Source organism: Hirundo rustica, chromosome 5 (genome assembly GCF_015227805.2).
Source record: "Hirundo rustica isolate bHirRus1 chromosome 5, bHirRus1.pri.v3, whole genome shotgun sequence".
Classification (NCBI taxonomy): Eukaryota; Metazoa; Chordata; class Aves; order Passeriformes; family Hirundinidae; genus Hirundo; species Hirundo rustica.
In genome coordinates, this window is record NC_053454.1 from 28988628 (window position 1) to 29015811 (window position 27184).

Sequence of the window (27184 nt, forward strand, 5' to 3'; positions counted from 1 at the left end):
TTTTTTTGCCATTTTTCTTATATTAATAAAAAAGCAGTCGTTAAGGCATTACAATTGCAAAAAGAAATATTTCCTTTAGCAAGTAGGCTAAGCTGAGTCACTCAAATTTCCCCAATCTACAAACATGCTGTTTCAGAGATCCTGGAAATCTTCATCTCTATTGAAGTCTCTGACCTGGGTACTGTGTGTCATACTGCACTTCTAGAGGGAAGAAATTTGTGGCATTTGTTCCATCCATTATGTAACATGGGAATTAAGGTTGAAAGGGTAGCACTATTTTATTCCTAATGAGAGGTTTAAGTTCTGGGTTTTTTTCTGAAATCCACAAAGTATGATTCTTTGAAGGCTTTCTGTACCTTTTGTTCTCTTATTATTTTGTGGTTAATAAATATGGAAGAAGTTCCTCAGAATTAATTCTAATTCAGCAGGTTACTAGTGGACTCCTTTGATAGTACTTCTAGAAACCTTAAATAATGCAGTATAGCTGTTAAAGCTGTATAGGAACAACCAAAACAGAAGCATAAACTGGGATTTGTATGCTGTTTTAAATTGTACCAACTACCCTATACAGCCTGCTTGTCTTCAAAAGTAAGGCAGCATTTCTCCACTATTGTTCTAGGGCTGGAAACTCAGATCATATTCTGTGCTTGGTGCCAGATGGACTTTGTGGAATGCAGCCAGCACAGGCTGTTTCATCCAGCCAGTCCTATGAAAAGTCGTTGCTGTCCCAACTCAGTTTTTGGTTTGATCAATGTTGAACACAGGAATGAGCTCAGGCCTGGAAAATCTAACTCATATTCATTGAATTTAGATATGAGGGAATCAAAGAGTCTGTATGATTTTGTTTTGTGTGTCTGTATTACATAGATTCTTAAAAAACCACCAACTTTAAATATTTCTTTAAAAGGGTTGATTTCATCCATAGCTAGTAAACCCACTTGTCAAAAGTATCTGATATGATTTATGGTCATATTTAGTAAGCGAGTCTGAGCACTTGCACTAACTGTTACACCAAGGATGATGAAAAAATAATAAACACATGGAGTTTTATTTAGGCTTCAGCATTGATTTTCTATATACCCTATTAATTTTTAGAGTAAGTTGCTTGAGTAAACTGAATAAAATTACTGGAAGTATATAAGTGTATATGGAAGTATATATGTTCTGGTGTATGCAGTTTGGTTGTTTTGTTAATCCTGGTCTTGCTGGTCTATATCTGAGCTAGATGGCATTTCATGTAGAGACATTGCTTAGAGGGATTGATTGCTAGGATTATAATACATGAAATTTTCACCAGACTGGTGAACTGTTGGCTTATATTTGAGTTAGAAGTGTTCATAAAGCTAGTAACTGTTCAAAAGAAAATGTTTATTTCAGGTGGGTTAGTGTTAAATTAAAATTTGTTTCTGTTTATTGTTAAATAAAATGAAAATTCCTAGAAAATATATTGTCTCAAATAGCTGACTATGTTTCTTACTGTCATATGTGGTCTTTATTTTGCTAGAAATGCAAATTAATTTATTCAGGATTTCTGTTAACAGTAAGTGAGTTTAGATTTATCTTGTGTTTAATACTACATTAATTTTTGAAGCCATTAAACATCATTTGCAGATGACCCTTTTATATTTGGTTATCTACAATAAAAGAAATTGCCTTATTAAATACTTGGACATTTTCCTAACTCTTAAATACTAATATGTGATTAGACTTGTCAGAGGTTTCTTTTAGTAAATTAACTAACTTTAAGGCTTCTTGTCTTTCTTTAGTTTTTGAGATGGGATTCATTATTTACTGAGATTCAGCTTCGTTTAAGTTCTCTAAAATAAACTCATACCCATATTACATCCCTCTGTCCGAATAAAAGGCTTATTGTTAATTTGGCTAATCACGTCCATATGTTAATAGATGTTCCCGGTTGGTAGGCATTCTCACACATGTGAGTACCTTGTGCAACCAGTACCATCTCAAGGTTTTTTACCTCACTGGGCACAAGAAGAGCTCTCAGGGGTTGGCTGTTACAGGGGAAATAGGACACCGAACATGTGCTATCCCCAGCAGATAATAGTATCTTCTGTGATGGAACAAAAGCAGGGAATTAGATGAGGCTTCTATTCTGAGATTTTCACAGACCTGACTTGGCCAATAACTTCGTAGGAAGTCCCTTACTGGTTTTGTAAGTTAGAAGTCTGATTTGCCTGTATGAACTGAACAAATACTACCCTGTAGGAATTAAAGAAGTATATTTGGTGTGCATACTTCAAGTGAAGCGGTGTGAAACTGTGCTGGGTTGGTTTTAGAAAGCTTAATAGTAAAATAGGTAGCTTTAGTAACATATCCAGAAATCTTGGGCTTTTGAGCTGTGTAAGATTTTTATTCCTAATCTTGCTGGGTAGTTTAAGCTGCTTTTGAAGTGTTGCATAGTTTGCTTAAAAGAAAACCTATCTGGAAAAATGCAGGTATGATCATGAAATCGCACTATACAACATTTATTTATATACCTTGATGTTTGGATTCAAAGAGTTTCATTTACTGAATGAATCATTTGTCCTCCATAAAATTTTTAAACCTTTTCTGCATTCATACTTAAATGGAAAAGGTCTTGAAATAGTATTGTGAGGCAGTGTTTTAGAACCTTTGCTTTTAAAATATTTAAATATGGCTGAAAGTCCTGCCATTCCTGGACTTGGAAAATATGTAAAATCTGAATTCATAGAGAATGCACATAATTCTTTTTCCTCTAAATTAAGAGGAGATAACAACTGCTTATATCTAATGCATGTTCTTGGCAAAATTGGTAGTCTTTAATTAAAATATTCCATTCCGAAGACTCAATCATAATTAAGTAATCCATGGCCCTCTGTAATGTTCCTTTCTCTGATGAATTTCACCCTGAATGTTAATGTAGTAAAAGAAGACCAATTAATGGTGCTTATCCTAATGGTGTGGAATTCATAACGCTCTCTTTGGGATGGTTAACTATTCTGTTGCTTCATTGCTTTCTACATATATATTAGCTTGAACTTGGCCTGTTGTGTCCTTCAGGACACAGTCTCCATCTAGGGATTTCTTCAATATACAATCCAAATTCAGCTCATCTTTTTCAAGAATAGTTATTAGCAAAGTTGTCTGCTTTTGATCAGTTTTCAATACACTTTTTAATTAGATGTATGTCATATCTCGTAAACTTAGGATGATTTATTTCTCAGTTATCCAAAATTACACTTCCTGAAGCAGCTTTGTATTTCAGGCTATTACTAAATCCAGCTCAGTTTAATCAGCTCCCTTTGCCCTAGAATCCTTCCTGTACATACTAATGGAAAATAAACATTGTGATGTTTGTTTTAAGAAAGCAGCTGAAATCATGTTTTAATTTTGGGTAGTCCAAAAATTCTTCTTGCTTTAAGAATTAGCACATGACTTGCAGAGGCCTTATTTCTCCTTACTTTGTTTCTGATCTATTTACACTGTATTAGCAGAAAGGAATAAAAGAGCATAGATTATACTTAAGTATATTACTGAACCATGACGACTATCACTCTTGAAGAGAAATCGTACGCATATGCTGCATTTAGGGAAATTTTAAAGGATATTACATTGTTGTTGTCCTTGAATATTCTGGTGTGGGATTTTATATGTATATGTATGTGTGTGTGTACCATCTGCAGTTCAATAACACTAAATATTTAATGAGTTTATGAATAGTAGATAAACATTCAACACAGTTTTTTAAAAATATGCATGCATTGAACAATTGTTCGTCACTGCCAAAGAAAATGGCCTGATTTAGGGACATGATTATTCCAGTTCAAAATTCAAATAGCTTCTTTGAAATAAGACCTGAGATTGGAGAATGTTGGAGTTGGAAAAGGACTGGTTATTCAGAGTGTGAGTTCCTCAGGCTCTGGTTCCCCTATTAGTCCTACCAGCATGATATTTGCTGTTGTCTGTTGTGTGGCGGTGTTACTTGTGTGGCTGTCCAGTTTTCTGCTCAATCTGTGGTTGCTCTCTTTCACAGACTTTATATTTGCAAACTTTATCTTAGCTGGCCCTCCCTCTTGCTGCCTTTAAAATGAAAGAGAAAATCTGAGTTTATTAATGAATTTATTTAAAGCATTTGCCTAAAGCATTTGCAGCCAGATAGGCTTCACAGAGTTTCCAAATATTAAGTGGATTCAGTGTCAAAAAGCAGAAAAGATGGCAAAACCAACGTACTTCTCAGTGTTTAATGGTTTGTAGCTTCAAATAAAATTTCATGAGTATGTGTGCCTTGCATGTGGGTCATTCAGCAATCTTCTTATAGAAGGAAAGTAGTAATATGAAAATAAAGAAACCTCACAGGTGACCAGTTCCTTTCTTTAGTTTGAGAATTGATAAGTAGCTAATTCAATAGTCCTATAAAAATGTTTCCTTAAATACATTCTATTTTAGGTAAGCATGAGCCACAGATGGCCATGAATTTCAAAACTTGATGAGTCAGTGGCCATTGCAGTGTACAGAACTGGTGGGGGGGGCGTCCATTTGCATAAATATGTATCAATACACATCTAATCCAACTTCAAGTGGCCTCAAAGTATTTTCATGTGCCTGTAGGGAAGGACAAAAAGACAAATGCCATACAGTTCTCACCATTTGCTCTTCAAGAAAAGCTGTTTGCCATATTTTTTTACATTAAATACTGTTCTGAAAACTTCTACTGTGTTTTTTGTCTTAGAAATTAGGTCTGAAGGTTCCGTGAGGGAAAAGCACATCCTGTAATTCTTTTGTGAAGTGGTTAATATCTAATCCTCAAAAGAAATGGAATGAGGTACTGTCATGAATTCAGATGATTCACAATACATTTTCAAATGTAAATTATTTTGGTTAATCTTCATTCCTAGAATAGTCTGTCACTTTCTGTACTTCAAGCATTGATGTTGACCCATAGCTATAGAGGATATGTGCCATGCTACTGTTTTGAGTACTTGGAGAACAATGTCTTGAGGAAGCAATTTGAGGACCCTATTGATCACACACAGATCTATTGCTAGGTAACTTTTAAGAATAATCTACCAAAAAACATTTGTAGTAGAACAAAATTGGTAGTTAAAATTATGGTCTGTCCTTTTTTTTTTTTTTTCCCCAAGGCAATATAGATGGCCTTAAGTTTTAGCTTTCATATTTTCCAGACTCTGTACTGCATTAGTATATAACTCTGAACTTCATATAAAGTTTCATCACAGTGTAGTTAGACAAAACAATCCTTTTCCAGCCTGAGAAGCAAGGACAGTTTTGGAACTTTAGGCTCAAAACGTATAAACAAGAGTGAACTGAGGAGAGCAATCTAGAATTGGAGACTTCATAGAGAATGGGACTTCATAACCTGCAGCTGTAATTGGACAGTTGACCCCAATATGTAAATAGACCCAAACTTATAAAAGTGTAAAAATGAGTGACCTGTTGTCTACCTTGGGTGCAGCTATGGGAGGGCTCTTGTACTGCCTAAGGTGTATCCTTTGACGGGTTTTTTAATAAACACCTTCTTTATTCCTTTAACACTGTCTAGCCTTTGTTCTAGGTAACCTCTCAAAGCATCAGTACTGTACAGTAAATATCTGCCTTATTTAATACTTTAACAGAGTGACTTTCAATTATTTCTTTCAATTACTTCAACTCTCTCTGTTGACCTGAAGTCTCTTGCCCTCTCAAAGATGAAACTTGGCTTTTGTGTTCAAGGTGGCCTCTCCCTTTGCTTTTATCCATTTCTGACTTGTCTCTGGAAATGTAACAACTGTCTCCTACTAGCTTTTTAAGATTTCCAGAACTAAATCAAAAAACATCCACTTCATTGTAAGCAAGGCTTTGCCTTTAGCAACTCACATTTAAAGAAATACCTGAGACATTTAGCGAGAAATTCATATTATAGCTTTTTGTCAGGTTTTATTTTTGTTTGGATCATTCAAGTATCACATTTGCAAATACACTATATCTAGTTGATGTTTTTTTCTTTATACGGAGTATCAGATGACAGCTATGACTCTTATCTCTCACCTAATTAAACTGATTGTGAATTTATCTTTGTTTTCATGATTTTGTTTCCTAAGGACTTTTATCTTTTCAGAGACTGTTCTAATAATGATATAAATATGTGTATTTTGCATCATGTAATAAAACTAATTGCTCTGTTAATTTAACCAACAGTCAGGGAAAGATATTCTGCTCTTAATTCTTTCTTGTTTATTAGGATTTTATCACAGTGATTGACAATGAATCAGAAGAGAAGGCTCTGAGGAGACCTCATTACAGCCTTTCAATACTTAAAGGGATCTTATAAGAAATATGGGGACAGATGTTTTAGACCTGTTGCAGTAGGACAAAGAATAATAGTTTTAAACTAAAAGAGGGTAGATTTAGATGAGATACAAGGAAGAAATTGTTTTATCATGAGGGTAGTGAGACACTGGCAGAGGTTGTCCAAAGAGGTTATAGATGAAAAACATTCAAGTGATCCCTGACAAAATTCAGTCAGGTTGGACTAATATAGTTTATGGTCCTACTCACTGCAGGGGGATTGAACTAGATGACCTCTAAAGGTCCCTTCCAACACACACCATTCTGTGATTCTGTTTTTCTAGTGAAAGATTTCTGAGAATGTCTTTCCACAGCTGTACCTTATATTATTGTGATACCAAGCGTGCGAATGCATTATATTAAATCACTATACCAATTCAGTAACATGCAAAAACTTGCCATGAAGTTTTTAAAATCAGAATTTCTTCTGATTCTTTTTCTTTTTTTTAGAATCAGAATATGATTTTAAAAGCAGTAACTATGTAATGGGTTTTTTTAAGCTTTTAGTATTTTCTTTGTGGTGTTTCAGCTTTGCATTGCAAGTAGTGTACACAGACAGTATTGCAAAATGGGTTTCCTACAATCCTTAGATGATATTTTTTTAGATAATTAAGATCCTTTAGGTAATTTTTTAGTCAATTTTTCAAGTGTGAATAGCTTCTGAAAAATAATATTTGAAATTTTCAGAGTTGAGAGAATATTTGCTGGCATTTTTAAAACCATCGTTACTGTACAGGTTTGACAGCTACATCGTTATGAAACTGTCCTATTTCAGTAATAAAATTCTTTGTAGTTATTTTTTATTCCCAGAAGTCACACAAGCTTGAGTGATGTTTTTAAATAAAGTTACTATGAGAGGCGAAGAAGACCAGCACTTAAAATGTGATTCTTCTCCAGCATGGAACAGGTTTTGTCATCAGAAGCAGTAGCATAAAATTTTTTGAAGTGACTATTCATTTCTGTTTGGAGGAAAACTAAACAATGTTATGTTGAAATAATGACAGAAAGTCACTCATTCACAGGACAGTGGTCACAGCTGAACCAGAATACACAATCTATCAAGCATTTTAACTTTGTCTTTAATTTTTATTATTCTTATTTCCTTCCTTTCTGTTATGTACATTTGGCATGTATATATATTTATGTGTGTTGGGGGGCGTGGGGTGCATATATGTATATGTAGCCTTAGTGAAATTTATAAGAAGTTATGCAAAACAAAATATCAAGAAATATAGTTTGGCCCATTGTCATATCAGACTTCAGTGAGATATTCTTATGAGATCAGTGATTTTTATCTTGTTAAAGAAAGAAAGAGATGGAAACTTGAGGTACATGAAGGTCTTGCCTGGTTTAGGTTTGAATTGGTTATTTGAATGAGCATAATATGATTGAATCTTGAAAACAATAGATAACAACCTACTGTATAAATATAAATTACATTATCTGATACAGCACCAATCAGATTTTAACTCGTGTAGGTGAAGGTATTCTTTTGTATGCTGAAGCATCCAGTTATTTCAAATTTGAGTTGTTCTGAATCATGACAAGGGTGGTATTAAGCCAGAATTATTCTGAATAAACTGAATTAAAGCAAAACCTATTAGTTAAATAAACAAACTAAAAAAAAACCAACAACAACAACAAAAAAAACCTGCAGACTGAGGGCAAAAGGTTTTCTGTTTCTTCACCCTACTAGTGATTATTTTTCTTTCCATTTAGTTTAGATGAAAATTCTATCTATGCCTAAGAGGAATATATACAAATAATGTATTTCTTTTCACATAGCATGCTATGACAAACTGTACTCAGTATTTGTAATTGATATAGGAGAGGAAGACAATCTCCCTCATTTTGTGTATGTTGACAGTCCTTCAGATATTTGCTTCATTTATTGCTGTCATAGATAGTTAACAATAAATACTAGCAGTTTTTCTCTAATACGCTACAGGTTCTTAAAATAAATGTACAAAGGGAGCCCATTAACAATAGTTCTTTGGAATAGAAGGCAGTAGACTGTGTTAGGCCTAGTTTCAGTATTAACATTTATTTACAACATTTCCATATAAATAAGATGGTTTATGCATTAGGAACTTTGATGGACACAATTGTACCTTACTGGAGAAAGACGAAATAGGCTTTGTATGAAGAAACTTCACTCAATCTGAGAAAGACTAAAGCAGAGTAACTTGTTTTAGGCAGGCTTTAGTTTTCACTTTTGTAAAAACCATGCTGTGGCATGCCCTTGATTTTACCACTTTCCTTCTGAAAAATTACCACCTGAGCAAAATAAATGCATGTTCTTTATTCCACAGTAGCAGCAGCGTGAAAAAGATCCCAGCATAAAGCTTTTGTGTTTGAAACAATATGTGCTTTGCCTAAATTTTTAACATTCTTTTTACTAAACCTACATACACAAACTGTGATATTAACGTCTAGCTGTTGCTACCTGCATTTTTCTGCAAAACAGGTTTTATTCTCACATATCTGTTTGTGCCATTTTCAATGGATTTCTTAAAGAGGAATGTTTTTCGTTTTTATTTTACAGAGTTACATACATGGAAGCAGCCAGGCTCAGTTTGTGGCAGAGTCACATATTATTCTTCTGCTGAGTATCCTTGAAACTGGTGATAAATATTAAAAAACTAAGATGAGGCACAGTGTGCTGTTAAATAAAATTGCTCTGCCAGTGAACATCATTGACCATTTAAGCAGGTATTGTATTTTGGCTTACTTATTGTATGTTCATATCAAATATCAAATATTCATTGTTTTTGTTATTTACTGCCAAGTAACACTGGCATTGCTTTTCACCTATGTGCACCTTGTTACCTCCTTTGTTAGTCTTGCAACTGGTTACTGTTCTTAATTTTTTTTTCTTTTCAGTGGTACCTTTCCAGTGGCAAAAAACTAATTTTCTTCTGGTTTTAATCTTTTTTTTAATAGTTAAAAATTCAATTAAAAAATAATTTTATTTCTTTTTACTTACAAGATAGGCATACACAAATTTACCAACTGTGCATGAAGGTGATTTGTCCTACAATAGTCCTTGGACCTATTTGAGACCTACTTTTACTCTTTCAGTCTTACTGAGTCAGAGAAAGTTAAGTTGGAGTTTTCTGGAGGGGGGGTTGGGTAATTTTGTGAAAGTTTTAATAAACTGTAAAAAAACCTCCTATTCTCTCGGGGTTTTTTAAACCCTGATTCTTGTCATCTTTATTCATTGAATGAGAATTCTAATCACCATTAACCAATTCTAAAGTTTAGTAGTTGCGTCACAAATACCTTTCTCTAAGGGGAACAAGCAAAAGAAAATAATATTTCCTAATCTACAGTAATAGCTGGATCCCAGTTTTAGGATTGTGGCTGCTCTCTTGTTCTCTCTCTGAAGTTATGTTGCCTTAGAACCTGCCCTTCCTGTAGCTTCCCTGTCTACCTTCATCTTTTGCATTTCCTATCCAGAGACAACATTGTCATTACACCTTCATTAGGATAATTTGCCTGGCATCCACTTTGCTACCTGTGAAACCTTATATGCTTCATAAATAGCCATTATTAATTTAGTTTCAAAGTTACGATCATATTTTGCAGAGCAAATCTAATATTTGCAATTGGACTATAATGCTGTTTCCAGTTCTGGATCTCCCAGTACAGGAATGTTGCAGACTTAGTTGAGTGAGTCCAGGAAAGAGCCACAAAAATGATTAGGGGATTATGTTGTGTGAAAAGGCTGAGGGAGCTGGAGCATTTTTACTCAACAGAAGACTCTCAGGGAGATCTCTTCAATGTTTATAGATACCTGATTGTAGGACATGAAGAGGAAGGAGACAGACTTTCTCAGTACTGCCCTTTTGAGAGGACAAGAGGCAGTGGACTAAAACTGAAAACCAGGAAAAGCACTCTGAAGACAAAAAGATGTTTGTTACTGTGAGGGTGCACAAACATAGAAGCAGGTTACCCAGAGAGGCTGTGGAGTTTCCACCTGAAAACCACCAAGTCAAAACTCAGTGATTATTGCTTTAAATGCTACATTTTTTAAAAAGTACACGGAGACAGCTACTGCATTTCATATGAAAACTTTCTTGCTTGTTAGATAGAATATGCATCTTACTGATATCATCTTTATGCTTTCCTTTACAGAGCTGCAATTTATGTTTTCTAGGTTTTCTGCTTTTTGTGAACTGACGCAATTTAAAAAAATGTATTACCTAAAACAATGCCATTGACTGCTTGAGAATGAGAAAAGTGAACCCCCAAACCAGAAAACATTAAAAATAAATTTAAAAATTGTTGACGTTTTCTTTGAGTCAGGCATGAAAGTGATATAATTTTGTTGGCAGATACTGTCTTTAAACCAGGAAGTTGGCTAGCTACATTAATGCAGCTGTCTGAAAGAATCCTTTCAGTGATGTTGTTCATTGCCAATTGCAGAAAGAATTCTCTAGGGTTTCCTTTTATGGCACAGTACTGTTGAGATGAGTTTCTGGTCATACACAAATGTCACGATGAAATCTTTCACGTGAAATATTGACAGAATTTAACCATTACTCATGAAAATTAATATTCGTTTATTCTTTCAATGTTGCTAATAACTATGAGCTGCTCAATTGCTTCTTCATTATTTTTTTATTCAGAAAACATTGTTTGAAAATATGAGAAATAGAAAAAAAAAAGATTCTTTTTATCCTTTAAAAGTTGCATTGAATTTTACAACAGGACATTATTATTCAGGTAACGTAGATGTTTCATTTGGTTCTTTTTACTTTGTAGTAGTAAGGTTGTCAGTTCTTGGTAGATGTTGAAGTGCAATGTTGTGTTTCTTCATAAAGTGAATTTTTAATACCTCAGATGAAAAAATATGAATTTCCTTTGCATTTCTGTATTTTGGTTCAGATAGTGTATCTATCTATCCCATCTGCTAGATGATTTCTATATAAAGATCTAGTTTTCCATGCTCTAGCTACATAATTAGGACTTGGGTAAGAAGGGCTTGTGAAGATGTCAAAGACGCAGTTGAAGTAATTTTATAAAGCAAAATTAAGTTCAATAAAATCTCTACAAAGTTACTGATTACATACCTGGTATATGTACATGTACAGTATGCTCACCAAGGACTGGTGATAGGGGTGAACTTCATTGCCACTAGTGGTGGGCTGATCCTGGCTGGACAGGGGCCCACCAAAGCCACTCAGTCACTCTTCAGCTGGTCATGGGAAAGAAAATGTAGCAAAAGGCCCACAGTCAAGGTAAGGACAGGGACAGACTCAGGGAAATTAACTGAAGTTACTACCAATCAACCCAGAGAACAGGAATAAGAAATAAAAACTAAATCTTAAAACAACTTTCCCCCCACCCCTCCCTTCTACCTAGGCTTGACTTTATTCCTGATTTATCTATGTGGTCTCCCACAGCGGTGCAAGGGGATGGAGAGTGGAAGTTGTGTACAGTACATCACAATTGTCTCTGCCTCTTTCTTCCTCATGATGAGCACTCATCACACTCTTCCCTTGCTTCCTCCTATGGGAGAAAGTTCTCCATGGACTTCTCTATTGTGAGCCTTTCCTGTGGGCTGCAGTTCTTCGTGAGCATGTAGCAGAGAACACTGGAAAGACATTGTTGAATATCAACGAATCATTAAGGTTGGAAAAGAACTCCAAAATATCATGATGCTTGTATATTATATACTTTTGTGACTTCCAGGCTATTACTTTGTTTGTGTTATGCTGACAAGATGAATCTTACTCAGTTATGTTCTTTGGCTCCCCTTTCTCTTGTACTGCAGAATTAACTTCAGGAAACAGTCATGGCAATCATAAAAGTGTTGAATGAAAGGGATCTTAGAAGATCACATACAGAAGTCTTCCTGTTAATCAACGGTTATTACTGACACTGGAGCTTGTCTTTCTTGGTTTTGTCTGGTGCAATTTTTTCAAAACTTCAAGGATAGAGATCACAAAATCTCTCTGGGCAGTTTCAGATGTGAAGTTGTTTTTTATCTAGTCTGAACCTTCCAAACTGCAGTTCATGGTGCATTCTGGTATGAATTACCGTCCTGTCTGATACAACATTTTGGCTTCCCTTTGGATTTATTTTGCAAGCCTTATAGAATTGGTGGAATAGCTTTAGTGGAGCTTTCATTAGAAAGTGACAGAACACTCTATGACAGAACACTAAGTATGAGCTCTATTATGTTTTAGCTTTTTATTGCCTAGGAATAAAACAAAAGCCAAAGTTTGCTTTTATTCATGCCACTGTTTAGCTCATTGTTCGCCATAAATCAACATGTTAAGATTTTTTTTAAAAAGAAAAAAAAAAAAATTATCATTATTTCCAGAGAAAGAGTAATACAGAATAAGAGCTAGGTATAAATTTAATTTGAGGTTATATCCATAAAAATATGCTGATCTTTTCAATCTGCTTTCAGTTTTCCTTGAAATTAGCCAATTTTTATATCCTCCCCAGAAACAACAAAACCTTGTTATATGCAATTGAGAAGGAAGTTTCATGTAATATATATCCCCACATCAGCTTGATAATCAGTGCTTCAAGCAACTGGGTCTAATTTACACACATCATACTTGGAGGGGGGGGCGGTTTATAGAATTGTTTCAGTATAGAGACTTTCTGATGAACTAGAAAATCTATCAAAAAGTCATTGGAGAAATAGAAGTATAACTGCTGTAGAATAAATATGGCAGATGACACAACTTAAATAAGAGCATAGAATAGATTTTTAAGTGATTTTTTTTAATATATAAATTATATAAAAGGAGTAACATACATGGAACTATGAACATGATAGGTTTTTTGCAGTCTAATTCAAGGTTTTGCTTTTGAGGAGTTCAGGTGTCTCTGAAGACCCTAGGACTACATTGTTTACACAGAGAAATAACTTTTTTCACAGTCGCAATCCTGGTAAGGCAGTCTAATTGTGTGCTAGATATCCAGTTCTACCATGCAAAAAGAGCTAATATCTAAACACATTTTGATTTAGCAATAGCATTTAGCATCTTCTCAAGTTATCATCAGTTTACATCCACATGTATTAGTGTAGCAATGACTTTTAAGAACATAGGGAAAAATTGTGAAACAAAATAACCAGATGGACTAGATGATTCCAGGATTTTTGAGCCAGATTGACCATAAAGCATGTTATAGCTTCTAGTCATCAATTAATAAATTCTTACTTCTTTTAATCCTTTTTTTAATTAATTATGGGATAATATTCTATAGAAATGAATTTTCAGTGTAAACTTCATGTAGTATGCAGAATTTATTCCTTTAGGATTTTTTTAGCCTATAATTTGCACAGTGAATGTACTCTGTGATGTTAGTATATAAGTCATGGGAAGTAGTCCGTTCTCTCTCTTTTTTTGCCTTTTATTTGCAGCTTTATAGAGTTTGCCAAAGACTTTTCTCCTTTCCAAGCTGAAAAATTCTTTTCTGCTTTCCAAGTTGAAAAATTCTCTTTCCCCATTCAGAAGATGTTCCAGACTTGTAGTCTCTATTCTTGGAACCTTCTGACAGAAATTGGGTCATAGATAAGAGAAGTCAGCAGAAATTATTGGGTACTAATAAAATTTTTTAAATGCTGAGTAGTTTGACATTCTTGGAGAGAAAAGAAAGAGAAACTAAAGACAAGGGTATTGAAGTACTGTTGCTAGAGTTATTAAGAAGACATAAAGGCAAAAGGGAGATAACTTGAATAAAGAGCTGTCATTGCCTAAGAGAAATGATGTGCGGTAAACTGCAAAATCAGTATTACTTTTGTAATTAACTACAGTTGAATACAGATAGTGTATACGCTGTTCTATCCAAAAAGGCATTGAAGTGTGCAGTGTTCAGCTGTAAATATTGCTCTGGGTGTCAAAATACACCAAGAAAGATAAGGAATAATAATGTTGGATAGGCTGTGTTGAATTTGAAAGATTTCTTAAATTCTTTTATTCCTCTCTTTTGTAGACACTACTTAATATTTCTAATGAATTTTCATCAAGTTGTTATGTCATTCCCTGGAGAAATAAAATTTGAATGTAATATGTTGTAGTTTTTTCCCTTTTGTAGTATCAGTGGATCCTTACTTTAAGGAGTAAATTTAAAAGTAAATATTTTCATCATCAAACGAGTTTCAGTTATTAAGCAAGCTATTTATTTATATATTTATTGTATCTCTTATACATGAGATAAACCTAAATTATTATTGTAGGAATTAGCAGTTATGATTAACCTGGTATATTTTCTCATTATAACTATTAAACTTAGCATTGATGCTGATTCTTCTGGAAGCTGTCTGATTCTTCCTAAATGTAATGAAGCATAAGATCATAGCTAGAAAAATCAAGACAGTTTTATTTACCTAAGTCTCCTGCTGCTTGACCTTAAAACTATTCATAATATGACCCTTTAGAAAAGACTTTAAGATCTCTTAAATGTGAGAGATATGCAGTGACCTTAAATTCACAGTTGGGCATTTGTTAACACAACATGAAACATAATTCATAATCTTTCATCAGCTCATTATAGTGCACTGGAATTGGTGAACTACCTTCACATATGGTGTGTGCTCTCTACATGCATTTACCACTCTGAATTTCAGCGATTTTCAGCCATTTTCAATATCTGGTTAAAATTTTCCAGTGGAAGTGCAGATCCCTGCAAAGCTACTTTAGCTGTCAGCTGCTCTGGCAACTGGCCTATTTTTATTTGCCTAGTCCATATAACAAGAGGCATTCACTGATCACAGGCTGAAGACATTTTTTAGGGTTTCTTTAGGCTTCAGTTAACTATTGTAATGGATATTTTAATGGTTAAGAGACATATTTGCTTGAATGGCTAGCAGATGCAGAAATCTAGTCCAAAGTTAAATGATTTACCTTTTGCATCCTTGTACTAAATGGAGTAGTCCTCAAGTGCATTCAGCTAAGAAATAAATTATATAGCCTAGATCCTAGCAATGATGGAAAGTTAAACAACAGCCTAGACTCATATTGATAATGACTTATGAAAAAAGATGTGTGATGTTCTCAAAAATATTTATAGGTTTTTAGGGAAAGCAAGAGAGATTGTGTCTGCATGCAGGTATCAAGTGTGTGCTAACAAACAGATGAGACATGCTAGGTTTAGTGTTTGAAACAAGGTGCTTGAAATAAGGTAGGTGTTTGTAATATAATGTTAGAATACTGAGAGAAAATTATGTAGCCTGATAAATACTTAAAAAGTAGCTCAAATGAAGTTTGTTTTAGGAAATGTATCTGTATTTCAAAGTTAAATTAAACTGTTAAGAAATTCCCTCATTTATTTGTTTCTCTGCTATGCTTAACATTAATGAAAGTAAAGTACTCTTACACATCTACCTGTTCTGGAGATGTTTATACTTTTCTCATTTGAATATTTATTTGAAAATTTAGGAAAATTATTAAGATTATAAAATATAAGTAAAGCCAGAAAAAAGATATTATGGGGTAAACCACACTATAAAAATATGCAAGATGGACAGCACTAAACCTGAAATTTCATCAGATGTAATCTGTACAACCAAAAAAGTCATAAATAATAAATGTAAAAATCATTTCCCCAGCATTAGTTTTAGCTGTTCCTAAATGTGAATAATTAGGATGCAAATCATGCTGAAAACCTCTGAATGTTTGATTAGTGATTTAATATAAACTTAATCAGGTATCTCTCTGCTCCATTTTCCAGCTGAATTAAGACAGATTCCAGAATCTTTTTCTTATTCTGAAGCTTTTATCTGGCCTTTCCATCCTTAGATGTCTAAGTGCACCACAAGAGCAATGGTTCCATCAGATTATTTGTGGATTAGAAAGAGAGGTTCATAAATCGAAGCTGAAACTAGTCAAATTAATAATAAACTTTTTCACTATAGGAAATTCTATATTAGTATAAAAGCTATTCTCTGCTCTGTTAAAATGCTGAAAAGGCATCAAAAAGGAAAGTGGTATAGTATAGTTGGTATTTCAATGGTTGAAATGCAAACTTTGAGCTACTTCAGTGTTGTGAGATGTATTTTCAAGGAGTTGAGGAGAGCTCTGGTGCCAAGACATATGCAATATTTACTAAAATTCTTGAAAAACCATTCATGTAGCTGAAGCCAGAAGGTTTTAAACAGAAAGTATATTCAGGGTTGTTGTTAGTATCATTACGCCTGGATTTCAGGCCATTTAAAAATACTTAAATGCAGCTTGATTGTGTACAATTCATCCATAAATCTATATTCAAATAAATAATTTTCAGACTGTTCTCCACTTTTTCAACTTCTGATTCAGGAATCATCCTTCTTCGGTGAGGTGAAACATACTCTATTTGGCACCTTAAAAATAGAAGTTTGTCTCAGTAGGAAAAGGTTAAAATACATATCTCTATCAGCATAATAGGCCTTCTTGTAAGGGGCCAGCAAAGAATTTTTCATGTTCTAATCATCACCCCCCCAGCAAAAAACCAAACCAACAAAAATTAAAACAAAACAAAACAAACAAAAGAGAGAGAGAGAGAAGATGAAACCATGGTAGATCTTTCTTCTTATTGTCCATATCACTCCTTGACAAAAAAAGTACGTGCTATTATTTATTCCATGTCTGATAAATTGAACCAGCAGTTTTTAAAGGTTGCGTGATAATTATCCCCATTTTAGGTAAGAGTAAACTGAGAACAGGCTTAAGTGGATAAATACTTTCTTCTCTAGCTTTTCTTGCTCGTGTGTTATTAAGCAACTGTGTCATCTGCATTTTAAAAGGCAGTTGTTTCTTTATGTGTTTGTAAAGCTAATGCCAGATTTTGCACCCTTGGCAGAAATACAAATGAATATGAATGAGACCACCAAACGTTTTTCACAAAAATAACCAAATGCTAGTCAAGCTATTTTTTCTCCTTTCATTCCTCACTAACTACTAGTTAGGAATAAATTTGTGACTTAAAGATATAAATTATGTATTGCATTAATAAACTTTGGAATTATCAGGTTTTCTTCCTTTTGGGCATTCTGTGATTAAATTTTCTATTAAAGTATGGTTATAATAAGTATCCCAAATTTACTAGCAACTAGTTTCATTTTTTAGGAAAACTATAATTTTGGATTTTATTGATCCAATTTTTTTGATTTGTTTTGCTTTGGATTTGGTGGTCTGCTTTTTTCCCTGCTTCTGATAAAATATCTTGATTTTTTCAGGGCTGAATGTTTTATTCTGTTACTTCTGATAATTTTCTAAGTTTATAAATTGTGATGATTACTATCTTTTTCATCCTACTTTAAAACCTGTTCTTCCTGTATCAAAATTCAAAACCTTTTCAATAGCCCTATGTAAATAATATGTTTTCAATTTTTATGAAAACATGTATCAGCTGGGAAATGGAAAAGCAGAAGTTTCATATATAAAAGTGTAATAATTTGAGAAGGTATATTACAGGATTTACACAAAGAATTTCAATAGAGGAATAAATTTATCAGAAAACATGAACGTCTGAATTTAAAATTTTTGCTTGCATGGCTTATCAGAGTGCCACATTTCCCCCATCTTTTCAAAATAGTTTCATAATGCATAGTGAGGCAGATAAAGAGGAATTGGAAAATAAGTACATCTTTTGAGGCATCATGTTTTGCAGATGAAAAGTTGTCCAATTAACCACTTGCTAAAATTTTTAGCACTGTTAGAGAATTGCGATGCTGTAAAAGATTCTTTTCAGAGCGGGACTGTTACTTTATATTGCAGAATATCAAAGTAGTGTAAAGCATAAGAAAGAATGTTAGAAATGAGTGAAAAATAGTAACAAGCTATGTATTCTGTGGTAAAAAGCTAATTCTTGTATCGAAATGACAACTCAGATTGAATTTTTATTTTAGCATCAGAGAGCTGAGGCAAGTACTGTGCACAGTGTTGCAGTGTGGCTATGAAGCTGATACCATTGAAGGTAAAAGGCAGCCAGTGAAAGCTCAGCAATAGTGACTAAAGCAGCAACTGAAGCAAAAATAGTGACAGTGTGAGGGCAACTTTAGGGGTAATATGTGAAGCTCCAAAAGAGACAGGAAAAAACCCAGCACAGTTTGGGGGCTTACAGATCTATAATTCTCAGCTGCAGAGCAAACAACTTACTTTTGTGAGAAAGCTGTTCCTGATGGTAAGAAAAGTGAATTAAACTCACGGTCTGCTAAGAGAATAAGAACTATGTTACAGAAGGGATGTCTCCCAAATGGCTTTTGAGTGCATTGGTTGGTTGGTTGGTTTCTCAGAAGCAGCCAGGTAAGGGAAATAGCAAAGAACCACATTATATACTGATACTGCATGAAATAATCAGGCAATAAATTAAAAAAAAAAAAAAAAACAAAACACACAAACCAACAACAACAACAAAATTTACAAGGCATTTAAAAACCTTTGCAAAAAGGAGCTCTTCCCCTAGAGAATCTGATGAGTTACCTTTACATCTTGGGACAGGGGGTTTTTTCCCCGGTGACTGTTATACTCAGGAGAAAATCACTACTATAAATCTAAGTGAGGAATTCGTAAAATCAAGTTATTAGATAATGCTTCCTTAGGGGCTTTTCTTTAATACATGTGCAAATTTTTTTCTCAGCCCTTTTTGTGACAACTGCCTTAATTAATTTATTTTCATGCTTTTGTAACACTTTGAAAATAAAGAATTTCGTGGTTCTCATTTACATTCTCCCCAGTTCTTTATCCCTGCTGGAAGCATAGCAGTAGAACAGGAGATTCCCAGTCTCATATGCTCGTGAATCTGAATCTTATCAAGTCAAGTTTTTAGAAAGAAATGTTTCTATTATGGATTCCAAAATTAATATTTTTCACAATATTTTGCCTTTTTAAAAATATTTTGTCAAGTGCACTCATAAGCTTTTAGAAGACTTGAATGTAACCAATTATTCATAGACCGGCTCTATGCCTTGCAGATTGTACTTGTGTGAGGAATTTAATTTGAGCTACTAGTGGGATTTTAATTAGAGCTTCACTTAGGACTGCAGGTAGATGTCTGCATCAAAGAGGTGATGTTAAAAATTATATTTCCTTCATGTTGCCTATTTGCTTCTGCCATCTTTCACCATTGGTGTTTATTTTTTAAAGTCTTGTTATTCTTCATTTGACTTTTCTCAGTTTCTATGTATAAAATTTGGAAGTCAAACCTGAATCCAGCTGCTCATCTCTGATGAAGTGTAATTGTGTTAGCATTGACAGTTCTAAATCCTTTTGCTCAAGCTCAGCTTAATTAAAATTTTGCAATGAACATTTCAGATGTCTTTGAATGTTTCAGTCTAATTTTGAACATTCCTAAAATGAAAAATGTTAATATATTATGATCAGTGCAATTGTAATGTCGCAAGATGCAGATATTACTTATGCATCTAGCACATTTGAAGCATCTTCTTGAATTGTGTGCATAAATAATAACATCTTGTTCTTGAAGTTTGTAGTCCTCATGCCCTGGATTAAGTAATATTGAAAACTCCAACCTTATTTGACTATCTGTGAAGTGTTTTGAAGTTTTTGTTTCCTGCTGTTGTGACCTATGGCTCTGGTGATTCACACCTGCTTCAGGTTTGCCTCTGCTTCAGAACAGATGTGATGCACGGTGGTAACCATTCCTTTTTGTTTATACAGTTTCAAATAAACAATTAAGAGAATGGCTTAAGAGCTTGCTAGATTAGTGAAATTGTTTTATCCTTATGTACTTGTTCACATTTGTAACAGTTATAATGAGACAACAAAACACTGAAAGTGACTGAGGACTCTGCCTCTGAGATGTTTCTCTGCTTAACTGTTAAGCAATATGACACTAAAGAGGTAGTTAATGTCTTATCTAAATGCAGAGGAAGATAAACCAGTCCAACTGCTTCAGGTTGTGTCAAATAACCAGTGAATTGTGTGCAATTGCAGTGACTGCTTTCTGCATCTTACAGTTTTCATTTTTTAAAAATCCTTTGCTATCAATATACAGAATATTTTAAAATACTGGGGAATGGCTATTGCCATAATTGTCCAGAATTTGTGTCCTACTTGATGACTTGTCCTTTAAAGCTTCTTCAACCTTCTTTCATTTTTTTAAAATCCAGAATGCACAAAAAAAAAAAAATCTTAGACATTTTTGCCACAGGTGGGTGTATCGGCACGGTACAGATTGTGACATCCAGTTGCTATATGTAAATACCTTCTTTCATTTTATGAACTTGAAAGCTGTAGTTCATAGATGTAACTTTGTGGCTTTCTGAGGTATCAGCACATCTGCTGCTTTCCTTGACAATGGCAATACAGATGCTGCTATCACCATGGGAATGGTGCTCCTGAATGAAGCTGCTACCTCCAAAGGGGATGTTGGAAAAAGAAGAAGTAAGTTGTACTTTATAGCTAAGGTAATGCTTAGACAATTAGAAGACACTGCAAAATTATAAGTGAATATCTGATTGTTTTCAGAAGGTCTCTGCCTTAAACCAATGTTTACCTTTAGTTGTTTGGAAAATAGGAGAGCATTACAATTCTGTTGATAAAACTGCATTGATGTGGAGTAGTAACAGTAAAAAATACTTTAAGCATTCACAGCCAAGGTACAGCTTGACACAGTACCTCTACTACATTGTATATATGCTTTTTGGCTCTTGAATTATATCAGAAATCAGTGATATAAAAAACAAGAGTTTCAAAACATTGTTTTCAAAATGAAGTTATGCATTTAAGATGACAACATCCAAAAGAGTGTGAAAATTCTTATTTTTGGTACTTTTGCCAGTATTGTGTCTCCAGAGGAAGGCAGAAACCCAGCTGTAGGTGTAATACAGAACATCCTAATCTGTAATGTCTAAAGATATTTAGCTTGAAGTACACTTTTTATGTTTTTCTGAATTTTGTTGTTACTCAGAATATTGGTGAGATTTTCTTTTTATCAATGAATCATATAAGCACACAATATGAAAGTGTTTTATCCAGAATCAAACTCCGTCACTGTTATGTCAGATAAGATTTTACTGAGTGTCACAGGTTGAAACAAATATCCCCATCTGCCTTTGCACCATTTGCATCCCCTTACTTATTTTTCTCATATAAGCCATTGAAGTCTTTGGAAGATACGAGATTTCCTACACTGCCTCCTCTTTCTTTCAAGATTAGTTCTTTACTTTTCCTGTAATACACAGTATTGCAGATAGAGCTGGTCAACTATTTTCTTTAAAAACATTCTAGAACTCTTCATAGTAGCTGGTTGAATGGCTACAGATCTCTAATCTGTAGTGATTTGAAGGTCTCCTTCAGCGAGCTGTAGCTGTGTCATTAATTCTTAATATCTTCTACAGTAAGTAGCTTTAACAAAGGATACAGTGTCAAAAGATACAGTGACATAAGTTTAATTGGAATATGATCTTAGATCGGGGCCTGTGAACACAGGCACAGTGAAATATCGGTGGACTGCAGTAAAAAATCAGGCTCTTCGCTCTTTGTGGCCATTATGTGTATCTGCCTTGTACTGTTCATGCTTCCAATTTATTCATCCATGCTTGGAAATCATATCTGTGAGTGGTGATTTCTTTGTAATGAAGTGTGTTTATTAGGTCTGTACATGGGTAGTTTTCTCAAAATAACTGTAGAAATTTTATATTCCAGTTGACATGTGTCACTTTCCCCATGGTCAGTTTTAATAAAAAAATGCATCATTGTCAGTTTCCTTGGCTTCATGTTTTCTCATCCTTCGCTGAAAGGCAGCACACTTTTGAAGCATGAATATTGCAATTAAATAGCAAAGGGTTGGCTAAAGTAGGAATACTATAAGATGAGGAGTTTTTCAAATCAAAGTACCTCATTAGAATCAAAACATTAGATGTAGATGAGCTCCATCTCAATTTGTAACATTTCCACCATTTAAAAAAAATTATTTCCATGCAGTAGAGTGGGATATCACAATCAAGAGGGGTTTGAGCTAAAAGATGTTCCAAATTTTGTTTTTTAATGTAAGCATTTACTTTGTTCATTCTTTGTCTGAAAAGATGCAAAGCACATTCACCTGGATGGTATCAGAAGATCTGCATCATTACCTTCAGAACCTGAAGATTTATATTGTTAGTGAGCTAAGAGTAAAAAGTGATATGGCTGCCAGCCTTGGAACTTAGAACAGTGACATTTTTAGCCACTAATAACTAGATAAAGTAGTTACTAAGCAGTAAAGTGCCTTTACTGCTACTTCAGCCATAGATGGTTGGCTAGAGAGAGCATGATTCCATTAGTCAAGGGACATTTTTCTAAATGTATTTTTTTTTCCCAAAAAGAACAAGCAAATACCTGAAATGACATTATTTGATATGTATAATTTAATAGGTTATTAAATCTGTTATCAGCAGTAAGGTGTTTGCATCCACATACATTTGACTTTTAAATTTCTACTTTTTTTCTTGAAAATACATTTGCCCTGACAGGTTATATTTTCCTAATAACCATAAATATTATTTCCATATCTGTTTGAAATCCTGTCAGCAGATAGTGGGCTTCAGTAGTCAAGGCAGTAACATTTTGTATTTAACTGTGTCAAAATTCAGTATAAGTGATTGACATAAATAATATTCTTTGTAGGGATTGCAGTTTTAAATCTTTTATGTGCTAATAAACAAAGTTGTTTTCTTTGCAGTAATATGTCTGGTAGGCCTTGGTCTTGTGGTCTTTTTCTTCAGCTTCCTGCTGTCGATATTTCGCTCCAAATACCACGGCTACCCATACAGGTAATCTGTCTTTAAATTTTCATCCTATGGACTGAAGCTTTGTAGAAGTTTAAGAATTGCTTACAGTCAAACAATCTTTAATTTTTACCACTGAAGTCAATGGAAGGTGGTAGAAGGAAGAAGAATGGTGATTAATTTAAGCATAGCAAAAAGGGCTGGAATGCTACTGTTAGCATGACTGTTAAAGCAGACCAGTTAACAGGGTTTGAGCACAGATGCATGACATATACAGTGGCCCCTGAAAAATGTAAAAAGAAAACATGGGGGGTTTTTGTAAGGCTTTATTAGTTATTTATTTTTGTATAACTAAGCTGTACATAAAACAGGGCACAAAACAACAAAGCACTGTACAGTGCTGAGATTGACTTCACTAAAAGTACCCTTTTCTTTTGTCAGCCACACCATATAGAAGAGAGGATTATAGTTTTTCTAAATTATATATACACCTGTCAGTTAAACAGCTGCAATTTTTCTGACAAGTGAAAAAGTAGATTTCTCTGATTAGGCCACATGATTAGTACAAGACCCAGTCTTGTATTCTGTGTTATATTCCACTAAAAAGGATTCAGCCATACAAAGCCAAGTTAGATGTAACATATCAGTTATTACCTTATAATTTTTCTATTAGTTTTTGCTGTAGGACTTCAGAACTATTCTCATTTTTACAGAGCTTGGTCTCTTTAGGCTGTTTAATTGACATTTAGGTTGCTTCAGATTAATTTTATTATTTAATAACATCATACTGAGAACAAGGAAACTTCTCCCATTGCAAGGTGTGCTCCTGCTTTTTAGTAATTTCTGCTAAAGAAAGAGGTCTATAAAGGGCCCGGTAGCATCATACTGCAGAATTTCATCAGATATTATATTATATTATATTATATTATATTATATTATATTAATTATATTTCATCAGAAATTAACAGTTTGCCATTTGGCATAGTCTGTCCTGCCTCCCAGCATCCTCTCTAGAGATTACTTCCAGCTTGACTGATTTAGGGTGAAAGGCAGGGATCCAGTTTTCCTAAGTGTGAGGTATTCTTACCTTCCTTAACTGCTTAAATCTTAAACTTTAGAGAAGACAGATTTATGAGCTTAATCTGCAGCTCAAAGCTCATTGAGAAGCATTGCCAAAGAGTGGTCTGAGCTTCCTTCCATCTTCTCATAACAAGTTTATTAAATGGAGAAGGTGATGGTCTATTCCTTTCCATGCAATTCATCAGTTACTAAAGAGAACCTGGCAGTTGTATTACTTTCATTTTTAGTTCATCTTAAGAATGTTCACCTATGTATCACCTATTAACAACATGCTTATATATCTGTGCCAGACCTTGAATTGCTTTTGTAAATGTTTGCAATAGGGGCTTTTGGCTGCTGTCTGGTACATAGGATGTCTGGTGCTGAACAGCATTGTGAGCATTAGTGTGCTCTGTGAGTTTGCATGCCGGCATGATACCATTGGTGTTAGTGCTAACTTAATCACTGAGTATATCATGTAGTATCAGGTATTATAAGCTTTGAGAATTTTTAATTTAAATAATGTAGGGCTTTCCCCTCTTTTCTTGCTAATCTCTTCACTGTAAATACTAGGTGGAGTGGATTTTTTTTTTTTTTTTACTTTATTCTCCCCACAGTTAATCTAGAATTTATTGAAATATCAGATATCTTTTAATGGGAGTGTCTAACAGAAGTTGGAGGTGTATGTAGATTTCATACTTCCCTTTTGTTATCTCAGCTAAGAAATACTAAAGCACAGAAAGATTTGGGGCTAGGGGTTAGAATTCTATTAAAAGTTTAATTAAAAATATATAAATTAGTTTGATAGGTGATGTATATCAAAATTGTGTACCTGTTTAGTATGCTAAAGCTGGTTAAGAAAGAAATAAATCCATGACAATGCTGAAAAAAATAATTCATCACTATCCTGATAAAATAAAATAGTGCCACATCATGTTGTTACTGTGAAGAATTTATTAGATCCGTAAACCAAATTCAGTCTTAAGAAGCTAAGTAGTCTCAACACCACAACTTACAAATCAAGTAAATTCATAAAGAAATGAACAGTGTGTATGCCTAAATACATAGGAAACATTTAATAGCTGGCTAAGGGATATGTGGTTTTCTTGTGAGTTTTTTATAATGTTACTGATTCTGCACGATTAAGCAAGATCTTTTGGGCTTAGTTGGTCTTTCCTAGATTGTTCCAAGGTTTCATGGTAATAAATTAATCATTCAATCTTAAATCCTCACACAATGCAGAATTATTGGTAACCATCCCTAGAGCTGATCCTTTTGCTGTGCTATTATCAAATTTCATTTACTAGTTTCACACGTGTAATTTTCTTATCTAGTCCTTTCCAGTTTTAAATCTTTCATGTTTCTGTTGGTCTCTTGGGTCACTCTGACCCAATTTTCTGTTATTTTAAACAAACATACTATTGATTCTTTGACATTTCAGTGGTCTCAATGTGTCATCTTCAGAATCCCGTAGTGTTTTTTAGAGAAGCCTCTTTGTTTTTTGTGGATAGCTCTTACAAATTCTAATGAATGTGCAAAACACTAAGGAGGACCAAGTATATAAACTGTTATTTTCTCTTTCCCCTTTTAATTTAGTATCCTGCATTTTAACTTCAGTCATATATGCCAAAATACATTAATATTTTTGTCTGAATTCCTTAAGATCTTCCAAGAAGTTCCATGCCTCATCAATTGATCCCAGTGCAACTATATCTTAAGATGTGAAATATGTCTAGCCCTTTCCTTTCTCTGGTGGTAGATTTCACCTTGAAACTATCAGTCTTTATGGGACGAATTGTCCTCAGGCTAGTAAAGCTTTGCCTTTAAGAATACTAACAACAATGCATACTAATGATCTGTCATGAAAAAAGTAACATTTATTGGTCTGCCTAAAGCAACAGTTAAAGAAAACTGAAATTGCTTTAATGCTATATGCATGACCTCAAGCATCAACTTCACTATCCTACTTAAAAAAGAAAAAAATCCAAATGTCCTAAATTTTTTCTGCTCTCTGGCACTGAAAAACCAAGTCAGTCCTTTGTGAAACATCATGCATTGGTAAAAAATGAAACAATAACACAACCTGCTGTGCATCCTCTTTTCTGCAGTGACCTCCATGTAGTAAAGGAAAATCAAAACAGAGGTGGATAAACATAATGCCAGAGTCAAAAACTGGAGAAAGACCATTATTTCTTTTTCTACTATGGTCTGTAAGGTGCTCTTTAGAGGGCACATATATAGGAAGGGACAGTAATTTTGACAGACTCTTTTCAATCCACTTCAAACATTTCCAGTTCTGATTTGATTCTTTCTTTACAGGATTTTCTAATTGAAGGCTGGGATTGGGCAAAAAAAAAAAAAATTAACAAATATACTGGTAAAATATTCTTATCCATTATAGGATTGAAACGGGAAAGGTGATGCAAAGTGGGGGTCATCATGAAGGTTACTCACTGAGCGAACACAATCATGATGGATGAGCTCACATGCAGCAAATGGCTTTGCTAGAGCCATTTTTGCCGTGGCAGGACTTTTTCATGACTGTACTAATCCACCTTTTTTATGGGAACAAGATGAAATTTTTCATTTTGCTAAAGCTTTCACTTTAATTGATATCATTAACTATTGAAAGATAATTTTATTTTATACTGTTGAGCATTTTGAATTTATAATTCTTTTTGGATAAGACAAGAGTGTTGATATATATCTTAGACAATGTTTTTTTGGAAACCTTCTCACCCAAGTATTTAAAGTGAATAAATGATATATTAAATATCAGAAACTCAGTGACTGAGCAATACAGTGTCATTATATCAACACAAAATTTCATCTGTCAACTCATGCACATGGGACTGACACAGAGATTATTCATCACTATAAGCAAAACCCATGAAATCTAAGTTTACTTTGCTAGTCAGGAAAGCTTGGCTCTCTGGAAACCACATCTTAGGTAGTTTCAGCCCCAAAAACATACAGAATATGAAAAAGAACAAGAGAGGATGCTAAGAACAGAAAATATCAGTACATAAGCACATATTGTATTACTGGGAATTTTGGGCATATAAATATTTGTCACAGTGCGTCAAGAGGACACAGAAAAGTTTTATCCATGCTTTACTGATATTA

The 27184-nt window shown here is 34.0% G+C and overlaps 1 protein-coding gene across 4 annotated transcripts in view; it reads left to right on the forward strand.

Annotated features, from left to right (window-relative positions):
* The window catches only part of TUSC3 (tumor suppressor candidate 3), a 106053-nt gene that overhangs the window by 75296 nt on the left and 3573 nt on the right, over positions 1–27184 (forward strand). For all 4 annotated transcript variants that reach the window (XM_040064567.2, XM_058420639.1, XM_058420640.1 and 1 more), the window contains 3 exons: positions 8873–8936; positions 20601–20675; positions 22954–23044. In XM_040064567.2, coding sequence (XP_039920501.1) covers positions 8873–8936; positions 20601–20675; positions 22954–23044 — 230 coding nt within the window. The remainder of the gene's footprint in view (positions 1–8872; positions 8937–20600; positions 20676–22953; positions 23045–27184) is intronic.